Source organism: Punica granatum, chromosome 4 (assembly GCF_007655135.1).
Source record: "Punica granatum isolate Tunisia-2019 chromosome 4, ASM765513v2, whole genome shotgun sequence".
NCBI lineage: Eukaryota > Viridiplantae > Streptophyta > Magnoliopsida > Myrtales > Lythraceae > Punica > Punica granatum.
This window is the reverse complement of record NC_045130.1, coordinates 8,175,433-8,198,187: the sequence shown is the minus strand read 5'-3', so window position 1 is coordinate 8,198,187 and position 22,755 is coordinate 8,175,433. Positions and strand designations below refer to the sequence as shown.

The 22,755-nt window shown below is 38.6% G+C and overlaps 3 protein-coding genes across 8 annotated transcripts; 1 reads left to right on the top strand and 2 right to left on the bottom strand.

Moving 5' to 3' along the window:
• Positions 1 to 774: 774 nt before the first annotated feature.
• LOC116203558 (probable polygalacturonase) lies at positions 775 to 4,790 on the bottom strand. The gene is made up of 5 exons (XM_031535321.1): positions 4,138 to 4,790; positions 2,996 to 3,116; positions 2,728 to 2,902; positions 2,188 to 2,258; positions 775 to 1,739 (listed from the first exon to the last, which is right to left on the bottom strand). The coding sequence occupies exons 1-5, from the start codon at positions 4,468 to 4,470 to the stop codon at positions 1,129 to 1,131; spliced, it is 1,311 nt and encodes a 436-aa protein (XP_031391181.1). The 5' UTR covers positions 4,471 to 4,790; the 3' UTR covers positions 775 to 1,128.
• Positions 4,791 to 6,946: 2,156 nt separating this feature from the next.
• Positions 6,947 to 12,447, top strand: LOC116206261 (DNA primase small subunit). 6 transcript variants are annotated; one of them, XR_004156651.1, is made up of 18 exons: positions 6,947 to 7,249; positions 7,427 to 7,562; positions 7,643 to 7,693; positions 7,782 to 7,957; positions 8,250 to 8,327; positions 8,414 to 8,525; positions 9,019 to 9,103; positions 9,190 to 9,241; positions 9,322 to 9,383; positions 9,459 to 9,574; positions 9,676 to 9,794; positions 10,285 to 10,353; positions 10,514 to 10,571; positions 10,774 to 10,847; positions 11,203 to 11,251; positions 11,345 to 11,424; positions 11,813 to 12,049; positions 12,264 to 12,447. XR_004156651.1 is itself a non-coding variant. In XM_031539081.1 (17 exons), the coding sequence occupies exons 1-17, from the start codon at positions 6,962 to 6,964 to the stop codon at positions 11,873 to 11,875; spliced, it is 1,668 nt and encodes a 555-aa protein (XP_031394941.1). In that variant the 5' UTR covers positions 6,947 to 6,961; the 3' UTR covers positions 11,876 to 12,082. The 6 variants fall into 6 exon arrangements, 5 of the variants coding, with proteins under 5 accessions (XP_031394941.1, XP_031394942.1, XP_031394943.1 ...); XM_031539081.1 differs by lacking the exon at positions 12,264 to 12,447 and having other exon boundaries at positions 11,813 to 12,082; XM_031539082.1 differs by lacking the exon at positions 12,264 to 12,447 and having other exon boundaries at positions 11,320 to 11,424; positions 11,813 to 12,082.
• Positions 12,448 to 12,591: 144 nt separating this feature from the next.
• LOC116206263 (ethylene-responsive transcription factor ERF061-like) lies at positions 12,592 to 14,151 on the bottom strand. The gene has a single exon (XM_031539087.1). It carries the CDS (start codon positions 13,833 to 13,835, stop codon positions 12,912 to 12,914), a length of 924 nt encoding a protein of 307 aa, XP_031394947.1. The 5' UTR covers positions 13,836 to 14,151; the 3' UTR covers positions 12,592 to 12,911.
• Positions 14,152 to 22,755: the final 8,604 nt, after the last annotated feature.

The window sequence follows — 22,755 nt, the reverse complement described above, 5'->3', positions numbered from 1 at the left end:
CACCATCACCACCACCATCACCACGAGGAAGACGAGGAAGAGAAGAGTGGGCTTCTGATGAAGTTCCGGAAGTTCCTGATGGATCGATTCTAAGTGAGATGATCACATGGTCGTGATGATGTTCTATTATGTTCGTCTACCAGTACTTCACTCGTCGCTGCTGCTTTTGATGTGATGAGTCCGAGATATGTAAATAATATCGCATCATGTGAGATTTAGAAGCATGTTCCGTTTATGTTATGTGCCTGTGTAGGTTATGTGCTAGTATGACTCTTGTACCGTGTTCCTCGTGCTTCATGCATTGAATATATTGAGAATGTTTCAGTTTATATGACCGTGTGAGCTTCAATCAGTCGGATGTTTCAAAAGCCTAATCCTATGTGTGAGCTTTGCGTTCGGATCACTACTGATTTGGTAAAATCCGGATTGTGTGCACACTTGATAGTTGATACTGTCATCTGCTGGAAGTCCTGCTCTCTGATCAACCGGTAAGTGAATGCTCTAAAAATGATCACCATTGAAATCAAGAAATCTGTATACATTTAACAGCAGAGGCACCATAGCTGCAGAATTGAGAGGTATAAAAACATTTTGGAATTTAATCATCATCTTATCAATTAAGCGCGATTTTACATTGTATGCTTGGACAGGCCACGAATGTTCGACCTAGCTGCAGATGTTGATGAGCCAAATGGAGAAATACTTTCAGAAAGGAATTCTGCAGGTTGTAGAGATTCGAAAACAATTCAAACTAATCAGATACATCCATATGAGTTGGAAGACGACAATCTGAAATTGTCAAGCACTAACTGAATTTCTATATTGAATGGACAAATTTCAAATGTACACAATTCTAAATTGGGAGAGGCATGAACTTCTCTTACACGGCCATTGCTGGCACAATACATTACTTTTTATTGTTAACATGGGATTTGGGATGGAAAGACAAAGCTTCCATAGATTTGGACGAACTTCCTATGGATTCCATGGTCCTTCTTGGACTGGGAATATTGGCAGCACTGCAAAGTATGCATTTCAATAACTACAATGGAATGTCTTAAGAAGTTAGCCCAAATATCATGGAAGCATATTTAGCTTCACTCTCGATCCTATCAGCTAAAAGAGTTCTTAAGTTAGCAACTCGGAACAGGGCGATGGACTAACCTTGGTAGAATCCCCACTAACATCAATGCAGGTCCAAGGAGCACTCGGCCTTGGGCCAGGGACCCACTCAAGGTTGATGTTAGACAGGTAGATCCCCGTGAATGGTGACTTCTTTATCCCCTGCATCAGTCCCGGCTGTAGAATTTTCACACCGGAAACATCTTTTATCGTGATTTCCTTCACAACAGGCAGGGCATTTGGGTTATAGTTATCATCAGGGTGGTCCCCAACATTCCCCGAGATCTTTATCCCCTTCCTGGCATTCTCTATGTAAACATTCGAGACAGTAATGTTTTTTATGATTCCTCCTCGTCCAGTGTTCGTCTTAATGTGGATCCCGACTCCCATCTTGTACAAAGTGATATTTTCTGCAACCACATTCTCGATCCCACCAGAGGATTCACTCCCTACTGCAATCCCAGCAAAGGGGGATGATCCTGTGATGCGGCGGATTGTGATGTCTGAGCTCGGACGGCCATAGGAGATCCCGTATTCATCCCACCCACTCTTGACGGCTACAAGATCATCTCCGACAGAGATGTAGGCGTCTTCTATGCAGACATTGGAGCTTGAATCTATAAGGACAATTACGGAAAAAAATGAATGAGAGAAAACAGTATGGATTTTATGCATGGTCATGGTACTTGTAAAATGTCGTTAAGTATTTGGTGGGGCCGATGTTCTTTGACAGGACCACTTTGAATCCTGCATGTTCTGTAAACTGCGATCGGAGTAGAACATTCCTCCAAAACGTGCAATCACTTTTAGAGAGAGTAAATATCAACAAGATTTGCATGGGAAGCTGAATGCTAGGAATCTAACACAATTTAGTTTCACCAATGCCGTAAAATCCTATCAACAGAAAAGCCGCGATTTGAAAATCAATATCTCATAGACAAGAAATGTTGACATCAATTTCAATGGATAAACTCCAGGACTTACTCCAAGGATAGCAAAACAAACAATTTCAAATTGAAAACATGAACCTGCTGGACGGAAAATACATAATATGGAATTTGGTACCTGGATCTACTCCATCAGTGTTGGGAGAATCCAGCGGAGCTATTATTGTGACTTTCCGAACAACCACGTTGCTGCAAAGAGAAAATATTTTATGGTCAAGACTTCGATTATGTTTATTGCAGAGAATAGCATGGAATGGCTGTCCACAGAACATAAGAAGAAGAAACCATCCAAATTTTTCTCGCAATCTTTGTCCATCTATGGAAGAATTTGAGTGTTGCCTAGAGAATCCACAATGGCCCCATCAAGGGAAGACTGTCAGGAACCTCTGAATAGGTTCCTTGCTTCCCTTTTTCATCATTGGAATTGCAATTAGAATTAAATCTCAAACAGACCAACAAAAAAAAATCAAGATAATTAATTTTTCTTCATTCTAAGGGCCTAACATTCACACTGAATGTCCTACTAATGATGTATCCAAGATCGACAAAGCTATAATTTTCACAGCAATTGGGGAGCTCGGACCAGAATCATGTGTGCTGCATTTACTGAGACAAGGCAAAGGAGCGGTGTGTTAAGATCTATGGTGAAGTATCCTACCTGCAATAAACTGGATGAATATTCCAAAAAGGAGAATTCTGGAAAACCACGTTCGAAATGATGACATCTCTAGAATTCATCAGCTCCACAAGGTTGGGTCGGGTAAAGTTGAGAGTCCTCTGTCTCCACATGTTCCACCATATATCTCCTTGCCCATCAATCGTTCCATTCTCGCCTGCAAAGACCAAATCAACAAAAATCTGAGTCATTTGTGCTGTTTCTAACAATTTGTGAAAAGAAATCACATCTTTCTTCTATGGGTACTAACCAGTGATTATAACATCTTCAAGTCCATCCCCGTGAATGAAGCTTATATACCTTCCACCAGGGCGCTCTCTCCCTCTTCCATAAGATGGCAATGGATCAATCAGGGGCCAATTCAAAGTATCCTGGTAAAAAGGACCAGCCAGTAATGAACTCCATTCGCTTAATATATGCATTAACCAAAGGAGTAATAGCTGTAACTGTACAAAGCTTGTACTTCTATTAAATAGCACATGGCACCCAAGAACAAGCACCAAATGATTCACATAACTTGGTCAAGTTTAACCAATGGCTATCATATATAGCACCAGACAGGCACTTAGTTTTCAGTAGATGGATCTTGTTTAGCTGCTCCCTTAGCAATGTTTGACACCACACAAACCTTGGTTCAAAGCCTTACCAAAGCCTTTTCAAGAATGCACTCCTCTATTGATGACCCACAAAGTTTTGAACTCGGGCATCAGACTATCTAGATGGGGATATCACTGCTTGTTACGGGAACTACCAACTAAAATAAGTGAAAGAAGTAGAGACTACGGCATCACAGGCCTGCTGTCTAGTTCAGCGTTGAAATTAACTACAACAATAAAGAGCCAAGCCCCACCAGGCACCCCGAAATAATTAAAAGATTCATCTATGGCTGAGGTAGAAACAGGGCCCTCGTCAAATAGTCATTTCAGCCAACCTCAACTAGAAATAGAAGAAAGTGGTCAGACCAAACTAAATATTTTGATCCACAGATCTGACATCAGAGTTTGAGCATCTCATCCATGCTATCTAATGGTCCATGTGTAAACGGCAACGTACATTATCATTAATGGGAATGATCTCCGCAATCATCATCTTCCTCTGCAGTCAATGAAATGCAAGCTATTCTTTTCACTGAAGACCTACATTGCTCACAAAGATCTCGCATTTCTAGTAGGAACAGATAGCCTTTCACGTTACCCATGATAGAAAACTAGCAAATCACGGGAGTGGACGGAACTGTTACATCTCACGAACAGGGCAAGAGCTCAGAAATTAAAGAGCAATAACAAGGACAGAAAACAGATCAATGGCAACACGAACTAGTAATCATCCCTATGAGCGACTATGGAGTTTCGGCCGAGACCATGATGATGAGATGATGAGTTCGGAGCCTACCCGAGTGGCTTTGATGACGGCGCCTTTGGCAAGGAAAAGCGTCATGTGGCTGGTGAGGTTGAAGCTCTCCGTCAAGTACACCCCCGGAGGAATGTAGAGCCGCGTGCCGCCGGTCCTGTTCAGGTGCTGGATACTATATATCGCCTTCCTGAACGCATTCGAGTTCACTGTCCGCCCGTCACCGACGCCGCCGAAGTCCGTGATGGAGATGGTATTCCTCCGGTACTTCATTGGCACGATTCCGGAGCACGTGACCTCCTCTGCCCGTGAGCCGATAGCCGCCGCTGCTGATAGCAGCAGGAGAACGGAGGTCAGGAGCCGCAGCATCGTCATCGATCTTCGATGAGCTGCAGAGACGACTGTGAGGTTGTCGACGGAAACCGAGTAAAGATTGAGAAGGGTTTTTGTCGGTAGCTTCTGTGGTGAGAGGGGATGAGTCCAAAAGTGGTTGGGAGAAAGGTTTTTTGGGGGCGGAAGGGGATTAAGGGTGAAGGGGGAGAGAGATCTCGAACATGGATTTGTTAGAGAAGGGAACACGGAGAAAGCTCCAAATGAAGCTTTTCAAGCGGGGATTAGGATTAGCCTCCATTAATTATGTATTCAGAAAAGGATCACAATGTGGTTCCACAGCCAGCTAGACACAGAGAGAGAGAGGGTGACAGAGACAGAGACACAGACACAGACAGAGAGGGAGAAGGCTCTGTGACTTCTGTCCGGTCTGGTCCGTATGAAGCTCGAAGGGTGGACGGTGGGAGAGACGGTGAAATAAAAGAAGAGAGGAAGGAAGGCTATCATCGTCTTCGAAACTCGTTGGAAATAACTCGTGCCAAACTTCAACGAGGATTAATACAGTGATCTCATTTAAAAGGAATAATGGGAAGTGAAAAGAAGTTCAATTATAGCTGTAAAATGCAACAATAGACGGAAAAAAAAAACATGTGCTTAACTGGTTATTCCTCCTTTGATATAATTTTATTGTATTTTTTATCACCAACATTAAAAAAAAACAAAAAAAAAACTGTATTTTCTTATGTCCCCTGGAAATTTGTATAAACGATGTCTAATTACCCTTCCTTGTTTGTGAGGGCAACATCTATCTATAAGATAAAATACATATTTCATGTAGACGACATTTCATGGGACATTCGTCGTTCGGTCCGGAGTATCGCTTTTTTAAATTCTTTTTCTTTTCTTTATTGGGCTTCCCTTTTACTTTTTTTTTTATTTAACATTTTGTTGGGTAAGTCCCTTTTCTTATGATTTATAGTTTATAACATGGCCAGCATCGGTTTAGTCAAAAGACAATAATAAAAATAAAATGAAATTTGAACAGAATCTGCACTTCTTGGCCCCCTCGCTGATGGTAATAAATTAAGTTCGCAACATCTCGGCAAATGCATAACATAACATAACTATAAGGATCTACCGAGTTTTCCGGCTCCGCTGATAATATAATATATGAATGAGAGCTTCTATTTCAACCCAAGCGTCTGTCGATGAATCAGCCCGAAGTAGAGACGGGGTCGGAGCATGTGATTTTTGCAAATCAAGTGCAGGGGCATTATTTGGTCCCTCACATGCCGCAGATGAGATGGGTGTGAATTTTGGCAAAGAAGTTTTTCCCTACATATGCATGTACAGTTAATACGGATTTTTCTACCCAGCATATTTAGTCCGTGATTATTCTTGTGAACCTTTTCCTTTCAATAGGCAATTATTCTTGTGCACTTGATAAACAAATATCGAATCCACAAATATCCGAAATTTTGAAATTATTAACTAAAATAGGTAATAATAATTAAAAAGAAAGTTTTCATCATTAAGTTAATTTGTTCCGTGTAAATATTAGTGAAATATACTTATTTTTTGGGTAGATTAGCGAAATATACTTTTCCGAGCTCAATCATAGTCGGTTCATCTCGCAAGCCTAAGCAAACTCCAGTCAGTTCAATACCTTTAAAATATATATTCTTTTACCTTTGTTGCTTTTAGCTTTTGTATATTTTTCAATTCACCAAAAAAAAAAAAAAGATTCATTGGGCCTATGATTGCATCTAAACAGGCCACTTGTTAAACGGGCCTAATGATGATGGCTGAGCTCCAATTGTTGGAATATCCATTCTGTTACTTCTTTTTTCCCTCTCAGTATACGGATGAATATATAAACTCCTTCGTGCGATTAATATTTATTTATTTATTTATTATAATTTATTTGATATTTTCTCACGTCACGTGACATGACCAGATGAGATTGCTGCAAATTTCTACTGTGACACAGTAAGATGGTGTGTTATTTGTATTATATCAATTTGTAAAGTTTTCAAGTACTTTTGCCTTCATACGTTTTAGTTTCTTTTGTATGAAATCCTGAATGTCATAAAAACAAGTACTTCAAGCATTCACATTACCAAGAGAACCAATAAAAATTGAGCAGCCAATAATCGTGTCGAGTAGTGATGATTAGGGAGAGTAGTTGCCATTTTATTGATCTATTACACGCACGGCACGACATATATATATGATAGATATATATATATAACCTTGCAAAATGTTAGATATGAAATATCATGCACTGGTTACGTTCACAAAAAAAAAATATATATATATTATTGCTATTGGTTAAACATAACTATAACTATTTTCCCAATAATGAAAGAAAGATGTGAAAATTAATCCGAAAAACTGGCGGATCTCCGTTGGAATTGTGGAGGTCTTCCGTGCTCTGGTTTTGTGGACTGAAATTAAAACTTCAGGGACCAAAATGTTCTCTTATAAAATTGAGGGCGCAAACTGCAAAGTGGCCCCCATAGCTCAGTACGTTCTCATGGACCCGGTGCACAGAAGAATTGCCCGGGCTGATATTAGATTAAGGGGTTTCCCGCCAATATTGCTCTATGCTTCTCCCAGTTCGCGCCATGAAATTCCTCTCGTCCAGGTCGTCCCCTCTCTCTCTCTCTCTCTCCCCTCACCTCGGCGATCCCGACCTTTCACTCACTCACTGCTTCCATCTCCTCCCTCTCTCTCTTTCTTCGACTCTCGGCGACCTCTTCATGCGCCGCAGCTGCTCCCGCTACCGAAGCGGCCGTCTAATTGCTTGGCTGAAGTGAAAGAGGTAACGATTTTCCCCCTAGGGTTCTGTAATTTTGTTCACTTCCAGCGTAATTCTTGTGTAATATGTCCAAGCAGGAGAGCAATGCTTGCTATTGTTTCAGTTTAGCGGATTGATTTTAGACTTCTGAGAATCTCAGGCTAGTCAACTGCCCCCATACTTCCTACTGTGTATCCGCAGACAATGACTCGGGAAGAATGCGAGAATGGTCCTGCAGACATGTTGATCGACGGGAACAAGGCGAGAGCTCCTCGAGAGAAGCAAGGGAATTCTGTTCCCGACAAGTTCAACTCCAATTACCTCAAATTCTACTATGGTAATGCCCCTTGAAATAGCTCCTCTAGTTTCGCCTTTGATATTCTGCTGCGTCATAATGAAGGAGTTGATGTTTTGCAGGAAAGCTTTTTCCTTTCTCTGATATCTTCAAATGGATGTCCTATGGAAATGGTAATTTGATCTCTAGATATATTTTGTGTAGCCGAGCACAGCCCAACATGTGCCTTTGTCCTTATCTTGATGTGTTGTTTGTCTTCAGATGGGAAGCATCCTGGCTGTGATCAGACCTACTTCGGGCGTAGAGAGTTCTCTTTTACCTTGGATAATGACATTTACTTGCGTTTCCAGTCCTTCACCAGTGCAGCTGAGCTTGAGAGTTCCATCCAAGAAAAGTGCCCTTTCAAAATAGACATCGGACCAGTTTATAGCGTCGATGTAAGGCATAAGATTCCTCTGGCATTACATTGATACCTATGTTTCAGGGGCGAGGGACTGTCATTATTGAAGTCTTGTTCATTGGAATGTATATAGAGTGTCACATATTCGAGAGTAGCAGCGCTCTTGCAATTCCTAAAATGAAATTTATTGCAAGCAATAATGTGGATATCATTTTGATGAAGTGATAATTGATGCTCTCTTATACAAAATCTTCGAATCTATTTAAATGCTTTTGCTCTCACTTTCTGGTATACCGTTTCTCCTTTTCTGAGTTAGATCTGTTCTGCAGCCTGCTAAGAGGCATGCATATGCACAATCTGGTGATAATGTTTTCACTCCAGTGGAGAGGGAACTCATTTTTGATATAGTAAGGAATTTGCTCTTCAGATTCTTTTTCTAAAAAATCTATCTCAAACTCCAGTTTGCATTCTGAGCTATGCTTGTTCCCTGCAGGATATGTCAGATTACGATGATGTCAGATATTGCTGCTCTGGTGCTGATGTTTGCTTGGAGTGCTGGCCATTGATGACTGTGGCTATTAAAGTAATTGATACTGCCCTGAGAGGTGCGTGTCTCATCTCTCATGCACTTCTGCACTCAAACACTGTCTTAGGTATTTAGTATAATATCATCCTTTGGTAGGATAGAAGATTGTGGTTATTGTATTGAACATAGAACTTGGCTGCAGACTATATAGAACTTAACATCGAACTTCTTCTCATTGCCATCTTTCTGCCTCGGGAAACCATATAGTCTGACTACTTTCTAACTTTCATTGACAAGCCAGTTAATTGTGCCACAATTCTCTCATCTACTGTAGTCTTATTCAGTTCAAGTTGTATTCACTGCACGTACTTGGGAATTCCAATGATATGGACTAATTCTTCGTTGCTATAGATTCTTTTTTTTCTCTGACTAAACTAACCCATGTGCTCCTCCTGATTAGGTAGTTTCAATCAAAAGGAATTCACAAACTCAGGACATTTATATACATGAAAAACTTTCGACTACTGTGACGGTTTCCACTACTAATTTTTAATTTTTAATTCTGACTGTAGATGATTTTGGTTTCAATCACATTCTCTGGGTATATAGTGGCCGACGTGGTGTTCATTGCTGGGTTTGTGATAGAAAAGCAAGAAGGTAACGCTCATATGCGCTGATGCTATTTCTACAGTCCTTTTGATCTAAGATGTGAAGCTCTGATAGTATAGGTGCAAATGATGCAGGTTATCCAATGAACAGAGGGCATCCATCGCCGATTATTTCCGTGTATACAAAGTATAAAACTATCTCAAAAATCTTTTATGTAAGCTTACTTTCATGGGTTTAAGAAGGTACTAAACTTGAAAGTGTTTCAGGGGAATGAAAATAGTGATAAAAAGGTTTCCTTGACCAGTCCTGCTCTGCATCCTTTTCTCGCGTAAGTTGTGAATGTGTTCTTTTTCGCTTCTGGGTCAGATTTTTCTTCCTCTGCTAAATCATTTTTTGTCTACAGGAGGTCATATACTGAGGTACTCGAGGGTATCTTTGAGGAAAAATTGCTTTTAAGCCAAAATATATTAGCAACAGAGGAGAGATATGAGAAGATCCTAGATATGATTCCTGACGAATGTATATGAGTTTGATCAACGCCCTTTACATTTTTACTTCCTTTTACATGGTTCCATTGCATTTCATCCAATTACTGATCAGAAAGCCTATTATCCTTCCAGCTGTTACTGCTGAACTGCGAGGCAAGTGGCAGGAGAAGCGGCAATCATCCATTTCAAATGACATAAATGTGGTTCGCTGGGAGCAGCTTAAACAACTGCTTCAGTCAGGAAAACATAAGGTATGAACTAAATTTTATAAAGCTTGCTGGTGTGTGTTTCAAGACAATTGTTGAAAGTGGATTATTAATGCTAAATGCAATATAGTTTTTGTATGCTGAATACATTTATTCTTAGTATTATGAGCTGGCAGGGAGATTATTCATAACTATACTTAACAATAAAATGCTAGGAAAACCCGACACACGACGAAGATATTTTGTTGCCGTTGGAAAAAGTAGTAGTCCCACTCCTATTAACATAGGAACTGGTAGTGGAATGAAAGGTATAATCCATGAAAATTGATATGTATATTCCATAATAAAAACCAGAATTTTTCATTGTCTCAATTCATGTGTGATGCATTTCACCAGAACTATGTGCATATTTGCAAACTTATCCTCATGTGATCAACTTTCTTTTCTATTCCATGATCCTCCTATTAAGCCACAAAAAGAAGGAAAAACAAAATTGAATGCCCTTCACAATCTCCAAAACTTCCGTGTCTTTCAGGGAAAGGGGCTGCGGAGGTACGTTGAAGAGATTGTCTTCTCCTTCACCTATCCCAGGCTTGATATGGAGGTAGGTGACACTACCCACTTTCTTATTTTTCCATCTTCTAGAAAATTATTTTCCCGGAATATTTTCTTGATTTAGTCTTAGATGATGGCAAGAGTAGTAGAGAAACTGAATTGATCAATGTGTGCTCAATTTTGGACCCTATTTGATGTTTATTTATCAGGTCTCAAAACACATGAACCATTTACTAAAGGCCCCTTTCTGCGTGCATCCAAAAACAGGTAAGCTTTTTGCAGTTGATGATCATATCCATGAAAAATCACAAAGTGCTTAGTGTATAAGGGCATCTCTGTCAGAGATCATTTAATTTTTCAGATGTCTACTGGTATTTTGTTTTTCAGCAAATTTTCACTGGTTTTTCCTCTTCACCACGTGAAAATTCAATACTTAATTCTGATACAACCAAGACTTGTTTGTTCCCAGGTCGCGTTTGTGTTCCTATTGACCCCAATAGTTGTGAAGAGTTCGATCCCACTGCAGTGCCAACCCTTTCCATGGTATATACGCCTTGCTTATTTGTTTGTAAATTATCTTCCATTTCACCAGAATATTCTGTTTCTTATGGGCAGTGCCTAACAACTCATGTAGGTTCAAAGCTCTCCTGAGATGATTTGAGTGTTTGATGCTGGCATAAAACTATTGATGAATTTCATTTTTGACCTTATTGGTGGAGTAATTAATCCCAATGTTTCACCCTCTGGATATGCTTTAGCATATAGATGATATGTAACTATGAATCTCTATGTATAAATTCTGATTTTATTTTATAGGTCACCTTTGGTTCTAGACAGTAAAGGTGTTTTTTGAATCACGCAGTTACATCTCATTCATAATTCTCATGTTTGATTGCAGCTTCTAGAAGAACTCAACCAGGGAGGCGTGAGAGGTGACGTGGGTGATGGTATGTATGCAGTACATACAATCTGGGCAGCATCTTTTTGCACATGACTTATGTTTTATGATTAACAGCTGGCGATTTTCCATTTGACCCCAGATCTGGACAGAACTTCACTTGGAAAGTCAATTAGGTATTTCAGATCATCATTTTTGCAGCCTCTGCTGAAATCTTGCAAGGTATACGTTCTTCTGTCTCAATACTCAATTGTCCCTTGGAACTGTTTTAATGTCTACATTATTCGATCTTTTGTAATGAAAATGCTCAACATTGCCATAAAGTTGTCAATAGGAGAATCTACATTTATTTATATACACCATAAGCCTATTCTCGAAGTATGTATATTATTGCCTTTGAAATTGTTCCTTCTATAAAGTTATAAATTGCTAAATTGAAGCATGCAGACCTCAAATTTTTTTTATATGTAAAATATGTGAAAATTCTCTTTGCTTATGCTTTTTTATGCTGCAAATTCTTCATATTGGCTCATAATTTTCATGTGCCTTGCAATATTGGAAAGGGAAGCAGTGGCTCTGGAGCATTAAACACTTTTACTTAATAATGCAGGAGGAGATGGAGAGTTCTTATAATGCAAAACTACAGCAGATGAAGAATTCTCTGAGTTGGTAGCCTTTCTAAGTTGAGCTATGAACCTGATGAAGCACCATCCTCTCCATTGATGATCATACTAATTAGTAGTAGTAACCTAGTGCTTAATTTATGCGCACTTTGTGATCATCTCAATGTGATGTTTGTCACCGTGATGATTAGACATGGAATTCACTGAACCTTTGTAAGGACAAGGTACTAATCAAAATCATTCGTCTTTGTCTGGAATTTTGAAGCTTGCACAGCATCATATTGATAAGTAATTATTAGCATACATAAATTCAATTGTACCTGGCATAGCTTCATCCCCTATATTCCTTTTTTGTTGTCAGGATCTGGCAATACTCTCCATGGGTGGTATGATAAAAAGGCTTAATCTTGTACCACTTTTGATATATTATTCTTTCAGGAAAGCGAACGGCCTCTGTCAGCAAGAGGTATCGCTGTCTTCCGTTGAACTTGGGACCACGTGTATCGTTGCACGTTGCTTTCTCGCCATAAAGAGTGTGAGGATGTGCTGTCGAAGTGATTGTTAACTTTCGCAATCGAACTGATGAGGTACAAATCCGGCCATGGAATACTTTGAGGTACACATCCTCGTTCACTGATTCTCAAGCCTTTTTCATTAAGTCTCTTTGAACTTTTTTCTTGATCTACTTACCACCTAATTGTTTGGGAGTTTCTTAAGAGTAAAAAAGTGTTGAAAGAGAGCTTGCGGTTTTACAGCTCGCAAAGGATTTGTAGCACAGGACCCTCCCCATAAATTTGGAATTTATTAATAACAAGAACATTCTTACGGTAATCTTAGAACTAGCAGTATGAATTAGATACGATAAAGATATGACTTTAATGCCCTTAATTTAGCTTGATAGGGGAAAAATAAAAGGAAAAAGAAATATGAAGAAGGTAGTTTCAGTGTAAACAAGATAGCATCCTGAATGTTCACTAAAGGTCTGTCTTGTGTACTTTGCCCCACCTAACAAGTAGTTGAGAAATGCCTTGAAGGAGAAGCTTCAGAAACAGTTTAGAGTTCTGATGCTTGGTAGATTTATCAGCCTTAATTTGCAATAACTTCCCAAATCAACTCGGGATCGAAAGATGGCATTTTTGCAAGCGAGCAGCCTTCGGGTCCTGTTTCTTCCCCCATCACCGTTGGACAATCAACAGATACTGAACCAGGTGAATTAGCACTCCTCCAGAACTCATCTTCTGATATAGACTCGGCCATCAACTCACTTCCCCAATCCTCATTAAAAACTGTTTGCTGTGTTGTAGAGGATGAGGATGAAGCCTTGATCTTTGTAGCTCTGTTACTCTCATCCTTGCTGCTCGTACCATTGGTTTTAGCACCTTTTTTTGCCCTCTCCCTCCTCACCTTCTGACAAATAGCTTGAATCTTAGCATCCACAGAGCCCTTGAGAGCGTTCAATCTCGAGCAATCAGTGAACCCAACCTTGCTCAGGTCCTTAAGGTTTGGGAAGTTAAGTCGTGCATACTCTCCCCGTAGCTTGTATGCAGCCCTGTCATAAGCATAAGCAGCGGCTTCGGCCGTGTCGTAAGTTCCCAACCAGACCCTCATCCTGTTCTGGGGCAGCCTAATCTCAGCCACCCACTTGCCCCATTGCCTCTGCCTCACTCCCCGGTAGAGCTTCTTCTTGTGGGGACCATGACCACTCTGCATGTAAGTGCTTGAACAGACTGAGGTCTGAGGCGGGGATGCTGCCAAACAGGAAATACTAGACCATGCATTGCTCTGTCTGTTATTTTCACAGAACTTGCGAAGGAGGTCTCTCTGCAGGAGGTAAACAGAGGAACCGAGCTGCTCGGGATTAGGAGGAGCACCTGAGGAAGGTGCCATGGGGGCACAAAAGGAGAAAATCGAATCTAAGGTGTTGGTGCCACTGGTGATTATGAGCTGTGATAGCGTGGATCCGATGTCAGCAGCAGGTACAGGAGGTGCCTGAAGGTGATTATGTTGCATTCTTTTCGTTTTCTAGTTGTTCAGGGCGAATATCGCTCTATGACTGGAATTAGCAGCGAATAAGGAGGAACGAGGCACCAAAAAAATCCGTCCTCTTCCCGGGGACCTGATTAGAACAAGCTATAGGCGGAAGAATTAGTTTAGGGACAGTCCTCATCAAAGGAAGGATTGAGAAACAGGGAAATGGGCTTTTGCATGGAGGACTCTTGCTTTGGATGGGGAATGAATATTGCGGAAGGTGACCATTTGAGAGAGCGAGAGAAGAAGCACTCGTGATTTGTTTGGCTTCGTCGAGAGGACACAATCTAATTTACCATCTCGGTTGGCTATTTATAGCTGCATAGAACGAGAGAGAGAGAGAGAGAGAGATTTATTGTGGGATGAAAGTGATGGACCCTGTGGTTAATAGGTGGCGTCTCGAGATGGTCTTCCCAGGAAATCCGACACGAAGGAGCAATTTTCTCGGATATTTGACTTATGAACAAGAGCTCGGGGCGTGAGCTCAACTGCATTTCTAGTGCATCCTTATGAAAATTTCCCCAACATTTAGAGTAAACACGCCGAACTGTACCTAGCAATTGGTCGGGATGAATGCTAAAGGCAATATGCATTGTGGAGCAGTTTTAAGATGGACCTTGTCTCTGAAATTTTAGGACCACACATGTTCCTCTATGAGAGCTTTGGCTTGGACCATCCCATTCCACGTCCTGATAGTAAAGTGGACCAATGTAAATTTGCCGGATTATATCTAATTATCACCGTCGAGAAGTCCTAGAAGAAATACCATGCCAATGCGTCGCGATTACCATATCCACGCGATTATGCATCAATTTAAGTAAGTATTTCTCCATTGATCTATTATATTATACTGCCACATAATGAAACGAATGCACGAAACAGACACCATTCGATACCTGTGAAGGTAAAAAACTGGTTTCCATTTTCAAATAATTCGGCTGGGTTTTCACACGCGCGAATCACAATCTGTATCTGGCACGGCCCAGCCGTGGGCGGGGTCCTCCAACTGTCCGTACCCCTCTCTTGCCTTTTTTTCGTTTTATTTTAAAAATTTTAAAAAGTCACGTTTTGTATTTATTGCAAGAGAGAGTCGGCTTTCTCTAGCGAACTTCCACCTATACATCTGCTGCCGTATTATATCTAATTATTATTATTTTCATATCTTTTCCCATTTAAAAAAATCATTGCTTTTTTCATATATATTCCCACTGAAGGGTACCTGTCGTTACACAATCAAAATAATAATAAAAAAGAATTAGAGATGAAACTAAAAAAAAAAAAAACAGTGGTATATAATGTGGGATTAAGAAGTTGAGAGAGGAGAAACCAAAAATAAGACACTTTAATTATTAAAAAAAGTTATTTTCGACTTTGTAATCATTAAGTTGGTCTTTATGAAATCAAACTTCTATTGAAATAATAGTATGTATATATATTGTAAAAAAAAAAATTGTTTCATTTTAAGGTCACTTGCGGGTTCTCCAAAATACACGGTACAATTAGAATTTACTTGACCACCAAAGTTGTTCAATGGGTGGAACGTAAGTATGAACTGATGGTTCGAGATCATGAGTAGCATAAATAACAGGACACAAATAAGATATATATATATATATATATATATATATATATAAAGCACCAAACTGATTCTTAGGACTTCTATTACGTACCATTTTTCGTGTTTTGTAGAATAGCAATTCTATCGCAAGTAACCCCTGAGCTCGCACGAAAATGCCGAGCGCGTAAGGGTCCAAAACCTCATGTGAAAATCGCAAAGTCACTCAGTTTAGCATAAGACTCGGACTGACATAGAAATGCTAATTAATTGAATATGCATTATTAAAAGACGCCTCAAAACATTTTTCTTTGGGGAATGGAATCTAATTAAATTTGGTTCTCCAAATTATTAAATGCTACATCTATAGTAGGACCATACTTCAAATCGCAGCATGGTTGGGTAAATTTCATTTATTCGAAGTCACTAGATTGATTAGGAAAAATAGAAAAAAGAGCCAACGGAATCCACCCCAAGGCATGGAGGACTCGATCCTTTTCTCCTTTTTACATAATATCGGTTAGATATCCGAATCCGCGTTAACAAGTCCTATTCTGATCCAAAAGCGGGCAAAAATCTTGTCCCATGCAAAATTAATGAATAATAAATACAATTTCACATATGTGTACAGGCAAACCTTCTGAACTGTTGGCCAAAATTTGTTTATCAAAGATGGGAGAGAGATGCTACTTTGTCCCTCTCCTAATGTCACCAGGATGTGGGCCGAAAACCCTAAAAACGTTTTATATATATATACACGCACGTACTTTATACCGTACACGCTACTCATTAAGATTCATATCTCATTGGAGTTAGACCGTATAGGAGTAATCCTTTGGATTTCCTAGACCACGTACGGATGACCCACTCATCTCGCAAGGTGGACTAATCGATGTGCAAGCAAATTGGCCTTAACATTACTTCATCGTGTACCAAAGGAAGGAAAAAAAAAATGTACGCTGGCAGAAGCTAAGAACTATTAGGATCAGCTGTCGAAGAGGTTTCACACGGCTTCTCAATTAATGATTAATTTATTCGAAATTTTGGTGAGAGAAAAATAGTAAAAATTTGTAACTTTTGTAACATGTGAGCAGTAGTACTGGTTGACTGATGTAATGCGTAAATGTGACCCCATTCGGTAATCTTGTTTTCCCAACACATGAACGGTTGAAAATCATTGCCAATCCCGGCCCTTTGTCTCATGAACGATTATATATTCATTTGAATCGGGAAAAAATAGATATAAATGGATGTCCACTTCCGTCCATCAACTTCTATAGTGGAAGACGTATCCTAAGAAAATGTTTTCTTGAACTCTTTCTTATCGAAAGCATGTCCTCGAACTGAAAACGATTTCTCCGAAACAAGAGGATATCAAATACTCAAAGCTAGGGCTATTCATGTAGCCTGTGATAACGCCGCTTCATAGGTTAGTACGTACTTATTAACTTTGTATGGGCATGGAAGGAGAGAGGGAGAAAGGCCTTAACAATCAACCACTCATTTGATTACGGCTTTGAGACCTCATTTCTCTTTGTCATCAAAATCTCATGGGTCCCCCATATATATATATATATATATATATCATGAAAAGGAGGAGTAAGAAATTTATGCATATAGATCTTACATTGATCTTTTGTTGGAGGACAGAGCTCGTGAGAGGACACACTGCACTCTTTCAATAATGGAGCAAAAAGACTGACCTTCTTTGTGTAATTTTGCATGTGAGCATACCTAACTCTCTTACGTTGATCTCTCAACTGATCTCTTAGTCAAATTCGGACAGTACGCCACTAGATCTTTTGGATTCGCTTCAAATGGACTCAGATTCGGAATTGAAGATCGGCGAGAGTTATAGTAGGATATACTCTTAATTAGCTCAGATCTCATCCTTTATTGCTAGCTATATGGTTATCGCTACTACACTCAGTAGAAAGTAATAAAGAATACAGCCTTTCGACATAGACCGATTTGGTTGGTTTAACATCTCTTCCTTTTAATTAAGGTTTTGGGTTCGAATTTTGTCAATGGTGACAATTCACCAACTGAAAAGAGTTTTATCCATCAATGGTTCGACTCTATTCAAACATTAATCAGTCGGAACTTATTAACAATTAGAGAATTATAATTTACAATGTCTTTCTTTTTTTGGCCACAATTGCAATAGACAGTTTAACTTGGCCCATAACTCTCAAGCCACAGTCAATATATATATAATCTTATGGATGCGCGACCAGCTGATGTCCAAGCCACTTTGCGCACCTTTGATTAATCAAGCAATCTCGACGAGTCAACAAGTACATTCCGCACTCGAGGTTGGAGAGTTCACAAGGAATAAGTCTTGAACTTGGATGAATTTTTATTTCATCATTCAACCTCTGGGCCAAATCCTTGAAGTTGATGCATGAAGAAAGGATGTCACTCACAAAAGAGAGTGAAACATAGAAAAATGAAAAATAAAAGTTAAGAAGAAAACATTACAAATAATTCTATAGTACTGATTCCTTTTTGAACTGAAGAGATATGATGCAATGATATACGTTTTTCATCCTTTATCCTAGAGGTGACCTTTTATTACACGGTCTAGGTCAAGTATTCGTGATTACATTGCACATGCTCTTTTATTAATTTTCTTATCATTTTATACTAGGCTTATACATCTATTTAGTATATGAAGAAAACTGCTAAGGTACCAATCGTTTATTTAATTATTATTTATATAATAATGATTAAGAAATTGATTGTACCAAGAGGTAATTGGTAATTGATCCCACACTTTTCGATATATTAACTAATAAATACTTAAAAAAAGAGAGAGAAAGATCCTACAAAAAGGAATTATTCGGCAGTACACGGGCTCGGTCGCACTAAAGCATCTCCAAGTCGCCGACTATATCCAAGTGGTCCTATCTCCACAGACTGACACGTAGCCTCTGCTTCCACTCATTTTTCTTCCTTCCTTTGAGCTTACCCACACCCACGTGTCACTTTATCACCGCCTCCCACGAAAAGAAAGATCCTCAAAAATCACGGGATGGAGTATCCTCCCCAGTCAAGCGACAGTGTTTAAGCAGATTTTCTGCTGACGTGTCCGTATATCCCGTGCTGTGCTGTGCTGTGGGTGGACACGTCATCAGGAATCTGCTGTCACCTTATCGCCAGCATGGCGGAACGGGATAAGGGCCAAATGGCCTCATATACGCAGTAGGCCATCTCGCAGGCCCGCCTCATGAATTGTGCTGCATCTTTTTTTTTTAAAAAAAAAAAGAGTAAAAAGAAGTTCACGGTGGCCAGCATAGCAATCACCATAGGGCATAATCATATAAGTCTTAAGTTCATCGCGGAATATTTGATTTGAGTCATAACTACATCAGAAGTCAAAATTTTTATCCTATCATTGCAATCCTAGGATTATCTCCAGTGGCACATTGGTTACGTCTCTCGACGTCATCTGGTGTATAGAGAGCACGCCTCGTCTCTCTACCGTTGGAGACGTCTCCACGCATCTGAAGACGCTTCTCTCTATAGAAAGATTAATCAACGATTAAACGTGGAAGCCGTAGACCCCACACGGCAATTTTTGTCCCCCCTTTTTTTTAAACTTTGGCTCTCTCTCCAACGGATAGAGAGAGATATGGGAGCAGAGGTCAAAGCAAAGAAGTGAGAGAGAGAGAGAGAGAGAGAGAGAGATATGAGAATGTTGATAATCGATGGTGAAGGCGTTCATGTAGAAGGTCAAGATCGACTGAGCTCTCTATCAGCGAAGGAGATGATCGACTGAGATTTACAGTGGAGTTGTGAAGATGATGATGGTGGTTTTGGGTTATGGCGACAGGGGATGGAGAAGGCAAAGATGATGGGGTGATGAGAAGCAAGGGGTGGTGATGACAATGGTGGAGACGATGATGGTAGGAGTAGATGAAAATGATGATGGTGAACAAAGAAGGGGAGGGAAAGTGTTTGTGTCTGGCAGGGGAAGGAGAATTGAATAAGGTGATATTAATTTTAATTATTATTAATATATAATTATATATTATTTATATGTAATATTAGTTATATTTAGGGGTATTTACCTAAAATGACTCATGATTTGCCCGTTTTATCAAATCTATCATATGCTTTTTTTTTGTCAAATTTATCCCATAGTTTACTTTTTGCATCAAATCTATCCCAACGTTATCTTTTCCGTTGACAGCTAACGGCCGTGCTGACGTGGCGCATACGTGGCAAGTGTGGCCCACTATCTCTCCACGTGCCACGTCAACACGGCCATTAGATGTCGACGGAAAAGATAACGCCGGGATAGATTTGATGCAAAAAGTAAACCATGGGATAAATTTGACAAAAAAAACATATGATAGATTTGACAAAACGGAAAAATCATGGGCCATTTTAAGTAAAAACCCCTTATATTTATTTATTTAATATAATATGTATGTGAGTCCTCAACAAAGATTTGAAAAGAAAGACAACCATTGGAGTATGAAGTCTCTTTTTCTTGAGCGTGACTCTGTTTGACGTGGCGCCTAGGTGGCAAAATAGAGCCCACTTCAGAGACTTGGAGGAGTATTGGAGAGAGTGCAATGAAACATCCTCAACCCTGTAGTCATATTCATAGTACTTTTTTTTTAATAAGTAGTCAAATTACTAATTTTATAATTGGGTCGATAATAAATGAAAAAGTATTTTTCTTATTTACTCTTAATCTTGAACCTCTTACTTGACACTTAAAACACTAGTGAGTTACGGCTGATTTACTATATTAGTGAACATTGACTTACCCTGAGATTGATAGCAGAGTCTTGTTATTTTATCATCCATATATATGGTAAAATTGATTCCGCTTTGCATTAAATAGGGTTATGGTTAGTAGGATTGAAATGATCAATATTTATAATTATATGACAATAAAATATTTAATTGGATATTACATAACTTATATTGAAAATAATTAATTGATCATATAGAGGACTAAACTATAAACTCTTGGGCATGTAAAAGAAATTAAAATATATGAAATTGAGTATAAAAATTTATAAATTAGATTTGTAAGAGAAAAAATACTAAATAAGTTAATTAGTCCAACTTCATTGAAATTTATTATTCAAAGATTATTATGTGAAATTTAAAAATTTGTTTGAAATTTTTAATAATGTTATTGTTCTTAAGAAGCAAATTATATTTAATAATGTATACAATTATTATATAAATGATAAAAATGTATGAAATAATGAATCCGAGTATAATACAATGATAGAACACTGAAAAAATTAATTTCTCATACAAAAATTTCTCAAAAAAATTAATAACAAATCACTAATTCTACAAAATTATGACCATATAACTAAAATTGACTCCTATATCAATAAATGATCTCTCATCGGTGAATTTCTTTTTAAGAATTAAAAGAGTTGACGTAATCATGTGAATTTCATTTATTTAATTGGATGTTAACCTAATTTCTGTTATAAGATTAAAATTGTTATTCTCATTATGAACTTATGATAATGTAATAAAAATTTAAACAAAGATGCTACAAAATTTGCATATTTAAAAAATGTGTAATGAAGTAGATGTATAAACTTATTATAAGGATGTCATCTATAACAAATCTCTTCAATGTACTTACTATTATATAATACATTAATTTAGACCGTTTGTTGCAATAGGGCCGACAATTCGTATCGTGTCGTGTTTATACGTGTCGTGTCTAAACGGGTTCGTGTTATCAAAGTCATAACCCGTACACGACACGATTATTAAACGGGTTAGGTTTTGGAAACCCGTACACGACACGGTTATATTCGTGTCAACCCGTACACGACACGTTTAAACCCGTTTATCGAAACGTGTCATAATAGGTACACGAATACACGACACGATTAAACCCGATTACCCGTACACGTTTACATGACCCGTTTATCCGATAAACCCATTTACCCGGACACGTTTACACGACCCATTTACCCATTCAATCCGGTTACCCGGACACGTTATACGACCCGTTTATCCGTTTATTTCCTCCATGCATTGCACAGTTGCACTGCAGCTCAACAAAATTTCAAACACCATCCAAATTATACTGAAAGCCAAACACAAGTCTCATCCATCAAAAACAAGTCCCAGTTCTCAATTATACTCATCCAAATTATATTGAAAGCCAAGCCTATTGCCTCCGAAATTTCGAAATTAGGGTTAACCTAAGGATATTTTCGTAAATTCAGTTAGATAAACGGGTTAATGGGTTACACGATTACAGTAACACGATTAAACACGGTTAAATAAACGGGTTTAATCGTGTATAATCGGGTTACACGGGTTCAACCCGCTAAGACACGTTTATTAATCGTGTCTAAACGGGTTGGACCCGTTTAACCCGAATATCAAAAATACCCAACCCAAACCCGTTTAACTCCGTGTCGTGTCCGTGTCGTGTAATCGTGTCGTATCAAATATTGCCGGCCCTATGTTGCAATATATATATATATATATAATCATGCAAAATCAGTCTAATTTTATTATTTAATGAGAAATAGTGTAGTAATATATGAAAACGAACTTGTGCAACGCACGGGATAGAAAACTTATTTGTCGGGAAAATTTAATCCTTCTTTCAAGTCTTTTTCTTTTTCCTGGCCCACCTTCTTCAAGTTGTTGCTTTCGAATTTTCTAAAGTGATAGAGTAAATTGACCGAATTAGTTTTTGTTTTACGAAAAGAAAAGAGAATTTCATCATGTTATGTCTTTGTTACCCACTAAATTATCGGCTAAATTTGATTACATAATATAAATGTATATGGAAAGTATCAGCGCCTACGGCTCTCAACGTCATGGACTATTAGCTAGGAGTGTTCATACGTCCACTATAGAAGCCAAAATGGCTGTTCTGTTTTGAAAGTTTTGATATATTTACGTTTAGATACCAAATTTTCTCCAAATGTTGATTTTACTGAGACACTCCCTCGTTAAAATTAAAGGTAAGAAATTTACCCAAAAAATGGTAAGCTATTTCCACCCCAAAAAATAAAATAAAATAAAGGTAAGCTAGTAAAGACTGTGTAGGTAAGGTATTGCATATATGTTTATTTCGCATGAGCATGTGGATGATTTTGTGGGTCGTCATGACCATACCTTGAACGAAATCTTAGCTTGCATTTGGTTTTCGACTTGGATAAGTTATCCAACTCAATTTGATTTTGTGCAGTGATTGCAAGTGTTGACAAATATATTGATATATGAGAATATATATATATATATATATGTATATAAAGATGTGAAAGTGGATTAAGAATTTATTATTAAAAATTAATTTTAAAAATGATTAGGAAAAAGTATGAATGAGAAAAT